At 49.3% G+C, this 15,148-nt stretch overlaps 1 protein-coding gene across 5 annotated transcripts in view; it reads right to left on the reverse strand.

Moving 5' to 3' along the window:
- PGPEP1 (pyroglutamyl-peptidase I) overlaps nt 1–15,148 on the reverse strand; it is a 42,415-nt gene extending 27,267 nt beyond the window's left edge. For 3 of the 5 annotated variants that reach the window (XM_069540556.1, XM_060008051.2, XM_069540555.1), the window contains exons 1-2: nt 15,022–15,148; nt 12,893–12,945 (exon numbers count right to left, since the gene is read on the reverse strand). In XM_069540556.1, coding sequence (XP_069396657.1) covers nt 12,893–12,945; nt 15,022–15,055 — 87 coding nt within the window. In that variant the 5' untranslated portion in view covers nt 15,056–15,148. The other 2 variants (XM_060008052.1, XM_069540554.1) reach the window with 2 other exon arrangements.

Here is a 15,148-nt window from a genome sequence, read left to right on the forward strand (position 1 = left end):
TGCCTGTGGGGGGAAGGGCAGTGACTTGGGCAAGTCACTCAACCTCTCTGTGCCTCAGTTTCCTCATCTGTAAAATGGGGATAATAAAGTACTTACTTCACAAGGTAGTTATAACAAATGAAGGAACTAATTCACGCTAAAGAGTTCCAAGCAATGTTTGGCATACTGTAGGGACTCGAATAATGTTGACTACCATTACTACTATTATTTTTGTTGTTTGTTATTACGCTCTCCCTTTGTTACACCTGTTAAGAATTATTTATAGACTTGGTGCATGGTAGATAGCAGGGTCTCAACATATATTTACAGATGGACCCAACTCCTTAGGGAGCCTCTAACCATCTCAGGAATGAAGGGGTTTAAGAACATCATGAATTATAAACAAAAATGGGCTATGATGACCCCAAATTTCATAGCAGCACTATTTACAATAGCCAAGACATGGAAGCAACCTAAATATGTCCATCAACAGATGAATGGATAAAGAAGATGTGATATATATATAAATGGAATATTACTCAGCCACAAAAGAGAGTGAAATAGGGACTTCCCTGGTGGCACAGTGGTTAAGAATCTGCCTGCCAATGCAGGGGACATGGGTTCGAGCCCTGGTCCGGGAAGATCCCACATGCCGCGGAGCAACTAAGCCTGTGCACCACAACTACTGAGCCTGCGCTCTAGAGCCTGCAAGCCACAACTACTGAGCCCACGAGCCACAACTACTGAGCCCACAAGCCACAACTACTGAGCTCACGTGCCACAACTACTGAAGCCCACGTGCCTATAGCCTGTACTCCGCAACAAGAGAAGACACTGCAATGAGAAGCCCGCACACTGCAACGAAGAGTAGCCCTCGCTCGCTGCAACTAGAGAAAGCCTGCACGCAGCAACAAAGACCCAACACAGCCAAAAATAAATAATTTTTTTAAAAAAAGAGTGAAATAATGCCATTTGCAGCAACATGGATAGCCCTAGAGATTATCATACCAAGTGAAGTCAGTCAAGCAGAGAAAGACAAATACCATATGATCTCACTTATATGTGGAATCTAAAAAAAAATGATACAAATGTACTTATTTACAAAACAGAGACAGACTCACAGACCCAGGAAACAAACTGACGGTTATCAAAGGGGAAAGGGCAGGGAGGGATAAATTAGAAGTTTGGGATTAACAGATCCACACTACTATATACAAAATAGATAACCAACAAGGACCTACTGTACAGCACAGGGAACTATATTCACTATCTTGTAATAAACTATAATGGAAAAAATCTGAAAAAGAATATGTATACATAAGTACATACATATATATGTATATATAAATATATATCTGGGAAAAAAGGGCTATGATGGATCACCACATGCGTACTTTTCTGGGGAAACACGGATGCTTTCCTCAGATTCTCAATGTGGCAGAGCCCATGACTGGGCCTCCTTCCCCCAGATGGCCCACAACCCAGAGCACAGCAGACCCAGAACCAACTTTCCCGGAGGAATGATGATCCTGGCAGCTCTGGCGTCCAGGGGTGAGCAGAGACGTTCAGGGATGAAGGTTTCAGCTCAATATCAAAAACTGAGCATTCTTCATGGTAAAATTAATACCCCAAATAATGATTATCGGTCAGGCTGTTTCATATTATTCTCAGATCTCATGCAGTAATTTGGACATGCTACCACTGGCGGATGTTACAGAGTTCTATGGGCAGGTCCCAGGCGAAGCAGTTTTTGCATCTGGCCGTGCCGAATTCACTAGAGGTGAGCTCTTTTTTTTTTTTTTTTTTTTTTTGGTCACGCTGCGCGGCTTGTGGGATCTTAGTTCCCCGACCAGGAACTGAACCCAGGCCCACGGCAGTGAAAGTGTGGAGTCCTAACCACTGGACCACCAGGGAAGTCCCTAGAGGTGAGTTCTTGCATCTCCTGCAGCGGCTGCAGGATTTCTTTCTCTAGTTGCCTTGACCTTGCTATACCCACGCTATGCCAAATCTGTGCCCCACTGACTGCAGTTGCTCTGGAGAGTATCCGATGCCTGGAACAGCAGGTCTTTCCTCACTGATAGCTAATTCCAAATTGCTCCCCAGAGAGGTCACCTGGAGACAAGGACATCTGGAGGGTAGGTGGGGCGAGGCAGGTGTGTGTGCGGGGGGGAGTCTCAAATGCCAACACCAGGATCTGGGACCCCAGCCCTCTTGCTAAGCCCAGTTACGTGTGACATCAGGAAGCCCTCCCCGCCGGACAGAAGAGGGCAGAGCGCAAACCTGCTCCCCAAACGTGGTGCACGGCGAGCTGCAGACACTGATGGGTAGAGGGCTGGGGGGGAGGGTGGTTATATTTTGTGTGAGATCTATTTTAAAAGACGCTAAAGAGAAAACTTTGTAAACTATTTAATTTCTCCCACAATCATTTTTCTTAGTCACTAATATTTTTATTCTTCATGCTCCTTTGTCTTCTCAACTCCCTGGAGTGTGGTGGTGGGAATCAGAGGGGACTTTCTTCAAGGGTTTATGGATTCAGAGACGAGGCAGGCCTGGTGCTCGCTGGCACACAACCATGATTCCTACCTGACCGTATTGTTTTTTACACCATTGAACCCCTGAGAAGCGCTGGAGGTTTTAGATCTGTGCTCCCTGTTTCCATTCCCGTGATTTTATCAATATTCACCCTGTTTGTGCACGCTGCACGCCCGGAGTGATTATTCTGAATGGCCACACATTAAAAATAATAGGAGGTTATAGACCACTGTTTGCTTGACGCTTGTTGGATACACCCAAGTTTTGTTTTGGCAAATTGATTTGGAGATCAAGCCCCACCTCCTCCCCAGCACTGCCCCAGCCTCCTGTCCCCCAAGGCAGCATCTAAAATCACAACGCAGGCTTTCCCTGCTTCCACTCTGCTGTGGCTCCTGCCACGCTCAGAATAAAAATCTTAACTCCCCACCATAGCCCACGATGCCCTGAGGGGTCGGGATGCTGCCCTCCTCTCCCTTTGTCCCCCTTCTGCTCACTTCTCCCAACACAGCCTCCCACATACCAGACTCACTCCTGCCTCAGGGCCTTTGCACTGGCTATTCCCTCCACTTAGAATGCTCTTCCCATCACTTTCCAGTCAGTTGACTCCTTAGCCTTCATGTCTCAGCCTCCCAAGAAGACATTCTGGATGCCCAGCCTGCTTTACATGCTCTCTTGGTCCCACAGGTCAATGTCTTGGCCACGGCCCAAGATGTGCACACATTCGGTGCTGGTGAATGTCGGCTGAACAAGTGAGCAGTTCAAGCTTGGACTGAGAACAAATACAGACCCAGGTGAGCCTGGGCAAGTACCCGACCCTCCTGAGGGTGCCTTGTTTTTCTTAACTGTAAGTGGGGGTTTGGACTCACTGCTGGCTGTGACCGCTTTCCTTTTCATCCTTTCCTACATTTAAAAGTAGCTCCTAACTATTTGCAACAGCTGAAGTATCCATCACTGGATGAAAGAATATAAACAAAATGTGGTCCATCCATACAGTGGAATATTACTCAGCCATGAAAAGGAATGAAGCACTGACACATGCTACAATGTGGATGAACCTTGAAAACATCATGCTGCATGAAAAGAGCCAGACACAAAAGGTCACATATTATATGACTCTGTTTATGTGAAATGTCCAGGACAGGCAAATCCACAGAGACAGAAAGCAGATCAATGGTTGCCAGGGGCTTGGGGACTGGGGATGGGGAGTGACTGCTAACGGGGACAGGATTTCCTTTTTGGATGATAAAAATGTTCTGGAATTAAATAGAGGTGGTGGTTGGACAACACTGTGAATGTAATAAATGCCACTGATTTGTATACTTTATTTTTTTTTTTTTTTTTTTTTTTTTTTTTTGCGTTACGCGGGCCTCTCACTGCTGTGACCTCTCCCGTTGCGGAGCACAGGCTCCAGATGCGCAGGCTCAGCGGCCATGGCTCACGGGCCCAGCCGCTCCGCGGCATGCGGGATCCTCCCAGACCGGGGCACGAACCCACGTCCCCTGCATCGGCAGGCGGACTCTCAACCACTGCGCCACCAGGGAAGCCCTGATTTGTATACTTTAAAATAGTTTTATACTATGCAAGTTCATCTCAATTTTTTTAAAAAGGAAAAAAGCAGCTCTTAATTGCATGGATGGTGGAGGGTAGGAATCAGGGGTGGAGCCTCTAGAGCCAGGTGACCAGGTTTGTTCTCCCTCCCCTCCCCTCACTCCCTGGCAGGGTGACCCTGGGTAAGTCACTCAACCTCTCTGTGCTTTAGCTCCCTCATCTGTAAATGGGTGAACAGTAGTATCCATGTCATAGGGAGAAAAAATAAAACAATAGAAGAAACTAGAAAAAATAAAACAATGTTAAATTATATTTTAAAACATTAATGTGTTTCCTTTAAAAAAAATCCAAAAAAATCCAAAAAAAATCCAAAATTTCTGCCTAATATGGCATAAGTGAAAAAAAAATAGATAAAATGTGTAAAATAACAGTTTTCAGACGTGGAGTTGAGGAGTCAAAGCTGAGGTTCTAGAAAGTGTAAGAAGGCTACAGTTTGCAGAGTGGAGTCGTGGACAGGAGGTACCTGGGGGGAAGAGGAGGTAGGGGGAGGGAGAGGAGGGGGGAGGGGAAGGGGAGGAGGGAAGTAGGTAGAGAGTGTGTGTAGAGAGGGAGAGAGGAAGAGAGAGGGAGAGAGAGGGAGGAAGAGAGAGAGAGATCAATCTAGAAGTTGATCCAGAGATCTTTTGAGAGTCTGAGGACTGATGGGTTTACACGCATGCAGAGGCCAGGGACAGAGCCACTTGAAAGGAACAGAGGGAACAAGCCTCCGAGCTCACACCAGGTTGGAAATACTTGTTCCCACCAGCCAGAGTGGAAAAACTTCACAAGGAAGTGGAGAAAAATTAGCCCCAGAGCGGAGACTGCTCTGGTTCTGCCTAACAAAACTGAACAGCAAGGCTGGAAAGGAACTGTTTCCAGTAGCTTAATTGTATCCCAGAACAAAGATCAAGAATATTTTGAGGAAATACAAAAGGATACAGCATGCCACAAGGTAAAATTCACAAGGTCTGGCATCAGTTGAAACTTACCAGGCATGCAAAGAAGCCAAAAACTACCACCCATAATGAAGAGAAAAATCAATCAATAGAAACAGGACCGGGGGCTTCCCTGGTGGCGCAGTGGTTAAGAATCCGCCTGCCAATGCAGGGGGCACGGGTTCAAGCCCTGGTCCAGGAATCCCACATGCAGCGGAGCAACTAGGCCCGTGAGTCACAACAACTGAAGCCCGCATGCCACAACTACTAAAGCCCGAGCACCTAGAGCCCAAGCTCCGCAACAAGAGAAGCCACTGCAATGAGAAGCTCGCGCACCGCAACAAAGAGTAGTCCCCGCTCGCCACAACTAAAGAAAGACCGCACGCAGCAACGAAGACCCAATGCAGCCAAAAATAAAATAAATAAATATTTTTTAAAAAGAAAGGAAAAAAAAAGAAAAGAAAAGAAACAGGACAAGGGAATTCCCTGGTGGTCGAGTGATTAGGATTTCAGTGATTAGGATTTCATGCTTTCACTGCCGATGGCCCGGGTTCAATCCCTGGTCAGGAAACTAAGATCCCTCAAGCCACGTGGCATGGCCAAAAAAAAAAAAAAAAAAAAAAAAAAAAAAAGAAATGAAATGAAGTGAAACAAAATAAAATCTACAGAGTAAATATCCACTTCCAAGCCCTCCACACACACATAATTTGCAGGAATTTCAAATTCCCAACTGCCTGGGCAGGAGGAAGGACCCAGATATGTGAAGGCACCCAATCTGGGGTCCTCCTCTTTTCCTTTAAATGATGAACTGTGTCCCTTTATCAGGATCTTGAACATGTAGGGGAAATGGGGATACACAAACTTTTCATTTTTAAGGAAAGTGGGGACTTCCCTGATGGCACAGTGGTTAAGAATCCGCCTGCCAATGCAGGGGACACGGGTTCGAGCCCTGGTCTGGGAAGATCCCACATGCCGCCGAGCAACTAAGCCTGTGCACCACAACTACTGAGCCTGCGCTCTAGAGCCTGCGAGCCACAACTACTGAGCCCACGAGCCACAACTACTGAGCCCACATGCAACAACTACTGAAGCCCACGTGCCTATAGCCTGTGCTCCGCAACAAGAGAAGACACTGCAGTGAGAAGCCCGCACACTGCAACGAAGAGTAGCCCCCGCTTGCTGCAACTAGAGAAAGCCTGCACGCAGCAACAAAGACCCAACACAGCCATGGAAAGCAGTGAAGCATTGATTCATGCTACAGCAGGGACGGACCTTGAAAATGTTATGCTGAGTGAAAGGAGACATAAAAGGCCACATTCAATTATGTTTTCAAAAGTGAAAAAGAAAAAGTGAGCACTTGGCCCAAAGAGGCTAAAGTCAAACACACTTGGCTTGGGCTTCCCTGGTGGTGCAGTGGTTGGGGGTCCGCCTGCCGATGCAGGGGACGCGGGTTCGTGCCCCGGTCCGAGAGGATCCCACGTGCCGCGGAGCGGCTGCACCCGTGAGCCATGGCCGCTGAGCCTGCGCGTCCGGAGCCTGTGCTCCGCCAACGGGAGAGGCCACAGCGGTGAGAGGCCCGCGTGCCGCAAAAAAAAAAAAAAAAAAAAAAGTTCCTATAAAAGGGTTTCATCTTCAAAGAATTCATGGAAAAGGCTCTGACAAGTACAGGTTTCTGGTAACTGACTATACTGCTGAACTGCATGAATAAGCATTTTCAGAACTCTAATGGAAAAGTGATGAATTCATAAAAGTGCTAACAAAAGACCAAGATGAAAAACAATTAATTACATGGGACTGAGTGAACTGATGAGGATGATTATAATTTGTGTGACTTTCTGTTTGAATAAAAAAAAAAGTTAAAAAAAATGCGTTTCCAAAAAGTGAGCCTGAAACCAAAAAGGGAAGAAGTGCTCAAGAATGATACAGGAGCCAGCCTGAAGGGGCTGCCACGGGCCAAATCCGGGACAATTTGAACATCAAAATTAAGAGAGAAGGATGTAATAACCTATACAGGAAAAGAATCTGAAAAATAATAGATATATGTATATGTATAACTGAATCACTTTGCTGTAGACCTGAAACTAACACAACACTGTAAACCAACTATACTCCAATATAAAATAAAAATTTAAAAAAAATTAAGAGATTATCATCTGTTGAAGACAGTACCCATGAGTCCACGCAGATACAAATAAACTCACAGAAGGTCTTAAAAAGTGTCAAAGGTAAGATGGAACTAGAAAACCATCATTTGGCAAGCATCATACTAAAATAATAACTGATTCAGGTGAGACTCACCAGGGGATGCTAATATGGTCTCAAAGCATCTCTTTACAGGGTCTCAAAGTATCTCTCTATGGATGCTTTCTCATCACAAAGGGCAAGAGAGTAACTTTGCAAAGAAGAAATCCATCAGACCTCACCTTTAGCAAGTGATCAAGGTCAATGATACCAAGAATGAGACGCAGCAATATAACCAGTGCCTCCTGATATGATGCACGGAGAAGGACACAACGTTACTTCTGTGGGATTCCTGCCCCCAATACACACACAGCCTCCATCTAGTCATGAGGAAATGCTGGAGGAGCCACCCTGACGGACACTCTCCGAAGGATTGAGCAGTTCTTGACAAACATGTCATGCCGTGAGACGCAAAGGAAGACTGAGGAATTTTCCAGACCACAGGGGATTAAAGAAATGGGACAACTGAACCCTACATATAATCTGGAACTTTCTTCTGCTGTGAAGGACATTAACAGGGTGGTTGGCAAATCTGAATAAGGTCTGTAGATTATAGAATTGTATCAATGTCCAATAAGCCTGATTTTGATCACTGTGCTGAGGCTGTGTTTTAGGAAACACACGGTGGCTTATTTAGGGATAGAGGAGTATCATGTCTGCAACTGACCCTTAAATGACACAGAGCACGACAGTTCCTCAAAATATTAAACACAGAATTACCATAGGATGCAGTCATTCCACTTCAGGGTCTATACCCACAAGGACTGAAAGCAGGACCTTGAAGAGATATTTGTAGGCCCATGTTCACGGCCGCATTATTCGTAAGAGCTAAGATGTAGACGCAACCCGAGTGTCTACTGACCTATTAATGGATAAGCAAAATGTGGTATATACAGCTTGCGACAGGCAATGGGATATATATCAACCTTCAAGAGGAAGGAAATTCTGACACATGCTACAACACGAATGAACCTTGAAAACATTATGCCAAATGAAATAAGCCAGGCGCAGAAGCACAAAACTGTATGCTTGCATTTATATGAGGTCCCTAGCGTAGTCAGATCCATAGAGACAGAAAGGAGAATGTGGTAGCTGCCAGGAGCCGGGAGAGTGAGGAATGAGCAGTTAGTGTTTAATGGGGACAGGGTTTCAGTTTAGGAAGATGAAAAAGTTCTGGAAACCAATGATGGTGATGGCTGCACAACAATGTGAAGGTGCTCAATGCCGCTCAACTGTACACTTTATAATAATGGTTAAGGTGGTAAAGCTTATGTTATATATATTTTACCATAGTTTAAAAAATGACTTGGAAGTCAAAAAATGTTTAAACTATATTTATCTACCTACCTATTTATCTATAGAGAAAGAGCAAATGTAATATAATGTTAACACTTGGGGAACCTGGGTGTGAAAGGACTTCTTTGTCTTCCTCTCCTGCCGTGGCTGGGAGGAGAGATCTCCAGCAAAGACATCTCAGCATAAGGTAAATAATCTCATCTATCTTTACATCCTGTCAACCACGACCCAACTTTTTCTTACCCTCCTGTCCCCCACAGCTTGAAAGTTCCCTGCCCCCTCCCGTTTCTTTTCCGCATGGCCCTGGCAGTGCTTTCTGGCAACATGTTGAAAGTCCAGTAGTGAAAAGAATCCATCCCCCAGGTTAAGTGAGGACTTAAAAGGATCATCTTTATTTGTTCAGAGTTTCACTCAGGGAGTTATCGCCAAAGCTGTCCACGGGACAGGCCACCCATATGCCCAGGCAAGTCAATTTGGTGGAAGAATCTCTATGGGCAGGGGGGGTGGGGTACTGAGGATGCTACTAACTCGGTTAGTGACCAAGCCAAGGAACCCTCTATACGGCGCAGTAACCCTCCCGGTGGCCACCATGACATCTGATACGCCAAGGTCGGACCCCCAGCTCAGGGCAGCAGCCCCGCCTTATGGATCCTGTCTCTCTGCCCCTCTCCCTTCACCCAGCAGAACAGGCGCTACATGCTGAGCACCACTGCCCGCCCAGAGTAACTCAAGGGTCTCTCCCACTGGGTGATGTTTACCAAGCATTAGTGGGAAGAATCGCCCACATCGACTTTTGACGGTAGGAAATGACCTGGTGCCACCAGGGAGCCATGGAGTGAGTCACCTTCTTGTCCTAACCTTTCCTCCTCATGTCCTCTGGGTCCCCACCTACCCCCTCCCCATCTAGGGGAAAAAATAAACTAAGAAACCCACCATCAAAGAAATACACACACACCATGGCCAGCATCCCCACAGAGAGGCGTCCGCATGCTCGCTAGAGACCCTGAGAGGGGCATCCTTGTTGCTTTACTCTTGGGGAGCAAACCCTGAAGCCCCCGGTGTCAGTGCCAATGGGAGGAGGGGTGGGTCGGGAAAGGAGACAGTTGTCCCCCCGCCACACACACACATACACACACACACACACACACACACACACCAATACAGGGTGAGGAAAAGCAGCCGGTGCCAGAGGAACACACCATCCCATTCATTTCTTTGCAGCTTGAGACCAGGCAAAACTCATCTGCGGTGACGGAGCTCAGGAAGCAGCTGAGGAGCGATGGGGGGCGGGGGGTGGGGTAGCAGGAAAGAATGTTCTGGGTTGATGGGAATCAACCACCTTGATCGAAGTATTGGTGACATGGGCATAAACACTTTTCACCAAAGTGATGGGGGCACTGAAGATCTGTACATGTTTTTATACAAATGATTCCCCAATTTTAATAAGGGCAATGGTGGGGGAGGAGCAGCTGTACCATTCATCTGAAGTTAAGAGAAGCAGGTGGCCCGTAATCAAGCGAAATTCTTGGCCTCTGACCACTTTCTGCTCCAAAAGGACTGGACAGTCCTCCTGGGGGGAGGGTAGCGGCGCACCCCAAGTCCCACAACAATCTGCAGCCAGCACAGCCACCAAGCACAGACTGTGAAAGTAACGGGGCTTGTGCGCCCCAGACAACACATTGTCTACACCCCACCTACCTGACAAGACCCTGCCGCGCGGCTGCGTCTGACCGATTCCCTTGACCCCATAACAAAGACCCGCTTTGTTCCCTGGTTAATATCCTTAGCAGGTCTGTCTAGACTCACTGTGGCAGTAATTGTCCTGTGACCCGACTCCTCCTTGCCCCACTTGGGCAGAGAAGGCTACAGTTGGCCCCAAGCCAACAGAGTCCAAGCCCTCAACACCCACCTGAGCCTCCTAGGGCGAGAAAGACCCGCAGCCAGCATCCCACTCCCGCCACCCAAGACCTGCGGGGAGACGGGACACTTGAAAAATGCAGTCCCTCCTGTGTGGGGTGCCAGGGGCAGCGGCATTTTTTCCTGGGAAAGAGGAAAGGAGGGGTGCCCCTCTGTCCCCAGAACTCCCACCTCCAGAATGTGGCTGGTGGGAAACAGTTCACTCTCTGCTGGGGCGCCAGTTCACCCAGGGCATGAAGAAGGAAGGTCAGATAAGAGAGAGAGGAGAGAGACAGAAAGAGAAAGAGAGAGAGAGAGAGAGAGAGAGAGAGAGAGAAGGAGGTGGGGGAGGGAGAGAGTCAGGAAGAGACAGAGACCCAGAGAGAGATAGAGGCACCCAGAGAGAGACTGAGAGTGACAGAGAAACAGAGAGAAGGGGAGAGACAGACAGAGAGAAGTGAGTTGGTCCCTGGCAGAGGAGAAGGAGTTCCTTCCACAGGTGGCAACTCGAGCTTCAGAAAAATCAGTTGGGACAGGAAGTAACGGCTGCTCACTCCGCCTCACCAAACACCCATCTTCAGCTTGAGGTGACAGACATCAATGGTTGCCCACAACTCATGTCTGGATCACACCAAGAACACTCTGAGGCATATTTTCTTGAGGGACGGATTTGACCCATCCAATGACTACACCCTTTCCATGGGCAAATCTGTTTTATCCAGAGTAACTGAAAAGCACCACCAGCAGCTCCTAGCCACCCCATGGGTGGATCCGGCAGATGCTCTGCTGTGCAGAAGGCATAGGACCCAAGTGCAATTCCAATGACACCAAGTTCTAGAACAGGTAAAACGCACCTATGGAGGCCATAAAGTCAGCAGAGAGGTTTACACCTGGGAGTGGGGTTGGCGGGCGGAGTGGGAGTAGCTGGGAAAGGACACAAGGGGCTTCTGCAATGGGGACGAACAGAGAAGGGGCTGAGAATGTTCTAGGTCTTGATCTGAACTCAGGTGCTGCGGAGGTACACGTGTCAAATTTCATGGGCTAACACTGCTGTGCGCACTCAGGGTATGTACGGGCAACTCCAGTTTTTGCTGTTGTTGCTTTTTTAAGGGAAACAATTGGATCTGGGAAGGTTGGCATTTTTTAGCTGGGGAATGGTGGAGAATTCTCTCTTCTTGTCTCATAAAGTTGAGGAGGAAAACTGAAAGTCTTCTAGAGGTGAGGTCTGGAGAGATGGGTGACTGAAATATAAGGGGTATGTCCCCACCGGCAGCAGGATGAAAAGCTGCCATCCTCCACCATCCGAGTCCCAAAGCTCGGAGGGATTTCCAAAGATTGTTTAATTGATTTTTCTCCTATTTAGATGCAGATCATAGTGTCTGGGGCCCAGGAATTCAGACACACGGCTTTGTGTCCACTCAGCCCCGTGAAGACTCCTGTCTGAAACTCGCACAAAGCCAGACACACACGTCTTCAGAAACACGCTGTTTCCTTTTTGTCTGGGGCTCCAGGGAGCGGGTGCGACGAGCAGGGCCTCAGACATGCTCCCATCTGCGGAATCCCGGGGATCCTGTCCCTCTGTTCCGCTAGCAAAGTGGGGTGAAAATTTTTAAAAAGGGAGAGGAATGTGGCCAAGATTTTGAGGTCTGGAAGAAGGGTAACAAAAAAGGTGGGGCACCCCAACTGGGAATAGACACACTGAGGTTTCAGCTTGGATTTTTCTCCGAATTCAGGGCTCTGGAGTGGAAAGCAGGGGATGCTTTAAATCAAGAAGCTAATGGGCTAGGATTAACAAGAGCTTGGCTCTGGTCCGTGCAGATCTGATTTATATAAGGAGGAAACTTTTCTCTCTTTCTCTCTGCCCATTGTTCCCCAGTCTGTCCCTCCAAATGCCCCAGCTGACAAAGAAACTGGAAGGCTCAGGACAGCGGGAGAGACCTCCTCCCCCGCAATATGCAGCCTTTGCTTCCTCCAGCTGCCAGGAAGCAACACTGAGGGTCACTGCACCCCCTCTACAAGGTTAATACATCCCCCAATATCCCTGCCTGGTCCCCCAAAACCTGGCTGTGGCATGGGATACTTCCGAAGAAATGCCACTCTGGTTTCTGAGCTGGATGACCTCAGATAACTCTCTCTGTGCCTCAGTTTCCTCATCCATAAAGTGGGCACAAGAATAACTGCACCTAAGGGTTGCTGGGAGAATTCAGCATGCTGGGCAGCAAAAAACACTTGGCGCAGAGCAAGCACTCAACAAACGCAAGCTACAGTGGTAACTATCTGAGAGGAAGTGTATATCAGACTTAAATATCTCTCAGGAAGCTTCACAGGAGACATTCTCTTCGTAGGTTACTTCCTTTCTTTGGTGTCAAGTATTTCCAGGGGAAGCCCAGCCCCAAGCCTGATTCCTCCCCTCTGGATCCAGTTACCTGGACTGCAATCCAGCTGGCATTCACAGTGTGTTCCCCAAAAGGGCCGAACCCTGAAAAAAATAAGAAAAGCAGCATGTCACCACCCAGCGGCCCCTCCTGGCCTGCCCAGGGCCAGGCTGCTGCTTTCATCCAGGAGAATGGAACAGGGAGCTTCGGGAGCAGCTGCCACCTGGGACAATGTCGGGGGCCTGGTCCCAAGTTTGGGGTGCACCCAGTGGCCCTTCAGAGCCCTCCATCACACAAACTTGTCTGCTCTTAACAGAAGCTGTGAGTCCTTTCTCGTCCTCACTTTCACCTGACCTTCATGCCCAGCAAGAGGCCAGTGCCCTCCTTTTGCCCCAGAAAAGGCTGGCCTTGCTCCCTTCCCGATTTCTTCCCCTATCCTTGACCCCTAAATATAATATAATTTTATCACTGTCTTTGTGCCTCCTCCCTGGACTCTGGAACTGCAGGGCCATAGGCGGTCTGTGAATCATCACCTGATAAGGAACGGCCCTTAAGGGATGCATGTGTATATCTCCCAGGTCAGGCTGTCCAGACATCATCCCACCACCCTCCTCCCTACTCACTCAAACTCCAGGCCCCATTTACAAACCAGATTCTCACCTGAGGATGTGCTAAGTGCTCTGCATGCCCTGTGGCATTCAGCCTCCCTGTGCCTCTCTTTCAGGCACAGGTGTTTCCTGGGCCCATTTTAGAGGAGCTGGGACTGAGGCACAGAGAGGTGAAGCCAGCTGCCCAAGGTCTCACAGCAAGAAGACGGAAGAGCACGGATTCAAACACAGACCCAGGAAAGTCTGTGGCCTCCCTCTTCTAATCGCCCCCAACACACCTAAAAAATAAACCTCTCTAAAAAATAAACCTCTCTAAGAAAGGCTGTCATTGAACCATGGGTCACTCCAGTTGGGCCAAGTGTCCCAAGTGGTATCATGGCCCTGGGAGGGATGCTGTTCCCTGGATCAGCAGGGGGCCCCCAAGTAGGGTCAGAACCTCTCCACCCCTTTCCTCCTCCTGCATGGACCAAGTATGAGTCCCAGCTCAGCCACTTACAAACAAGGTGACCTCTGTGAGCCTCAGTTTCCCCCTCTGCAAAATGGAGGCAGTAAAGATTTAACGAGCTCATGCAAGAAAAATGCCCAGTCCCGTGGCTGCCTGCTGAGTCAGGACTAAAGTAATAAATAAGCAGATATAGGAGGGCTGCAGGGGAAAGTGACCCTCTGGCAACTCGACACACCTGTTTGTCAGATAAGTGGCTTCTTCCGTATTCCTGGGAATTCCAGGACCAGCCCAAACCTCCCTGGACCACAATATACCTGTTCGAACCTTAGCTGGATTTCTCACTCTGACCCTCCTGACAGGGTCAAAATACCGCACGCCCCCACGCCGACCAGAGGCCTGGCAGAAACTGACCGCACACGAGGCTCCGAGGTGGAGTCTCCTAGAGGAGAAGCAGTTAGTTTTGGGGAGTCAGTGACAGTGGGGCAGGGGTCCAGACTCACCCACAAACAGCCCGGGAAGGAAAGATTTTGACCAAGACAGTCCTTGGGACAAGCGGAAGAACGGCCGGGCACCCGAGGTTCCCCAAACTTCACCTGCCCCTGCCTGGGGGGAGCAACCCCCCATTAGCGCAGGGCTCGGGGAGCAGTGGTTGGCAAGAGATTAACTTATCACGCGGCACTTCCTGCCCGCAAATCGACCTTTGTCCCCTGGGACCGGGGGTGGTGACAAACCCGACCTCGGGAGGGGCAGGGAGGAGTCCAGTCCAGCCTGCCGGCCGGGCAGACACAAGAAACAAGCGCCCGGAGGGTCCCTGTCCCCAACCGGGGAAGGAAGGAGGCCAGAGGGGCCTGCTCCGTGTGGGGCACTTGGCAGGACACCCACGTCCTTGCCTGCCCCGACTCCTGACAGTGGGACCACAGGGGCGCCCCCTTCTCCACTTTCTCTGTCGCGCGGACTGAGCTGGGCTCCCGCGGGCGATGACATCTGCCAAACCTGGGACGACTTCTAGCACCTGCCCCACCCGGGCCACCGCGCTTCTTCCGGCCCCGCTGCCTCCGGAGCCGCCCGACCCGCCCCCGCCACGGGCCGCGGCTGCCGCGGCCGCCATCAGAGCACTACTCGCGTACCCGTCACCACCACCGCCTTCCTGGGCTGTTCCATGGCGGGCTCAGGCTGCGCCTTTGACCCACTCCTGTCCGGCCCGGCGAGCCCGTTGCTGCCGCTGCCGCCGCTCGGCCACCGCGCCGCCCCGCC

Source organism: Delphinus delphis, chromosome 3 (genome assembly GCF_949987515.2).
Source record: "Delphinus delphis chromosome 3, mDelDel1.2, whole genome shotgun sequence".
NCBI classification, from domain to species: Eukaryota; Metazoa; Chordata; class Mammalia; order Artiodactyla; family Delphinidae; genus Delphinus; species Delphinus delphis.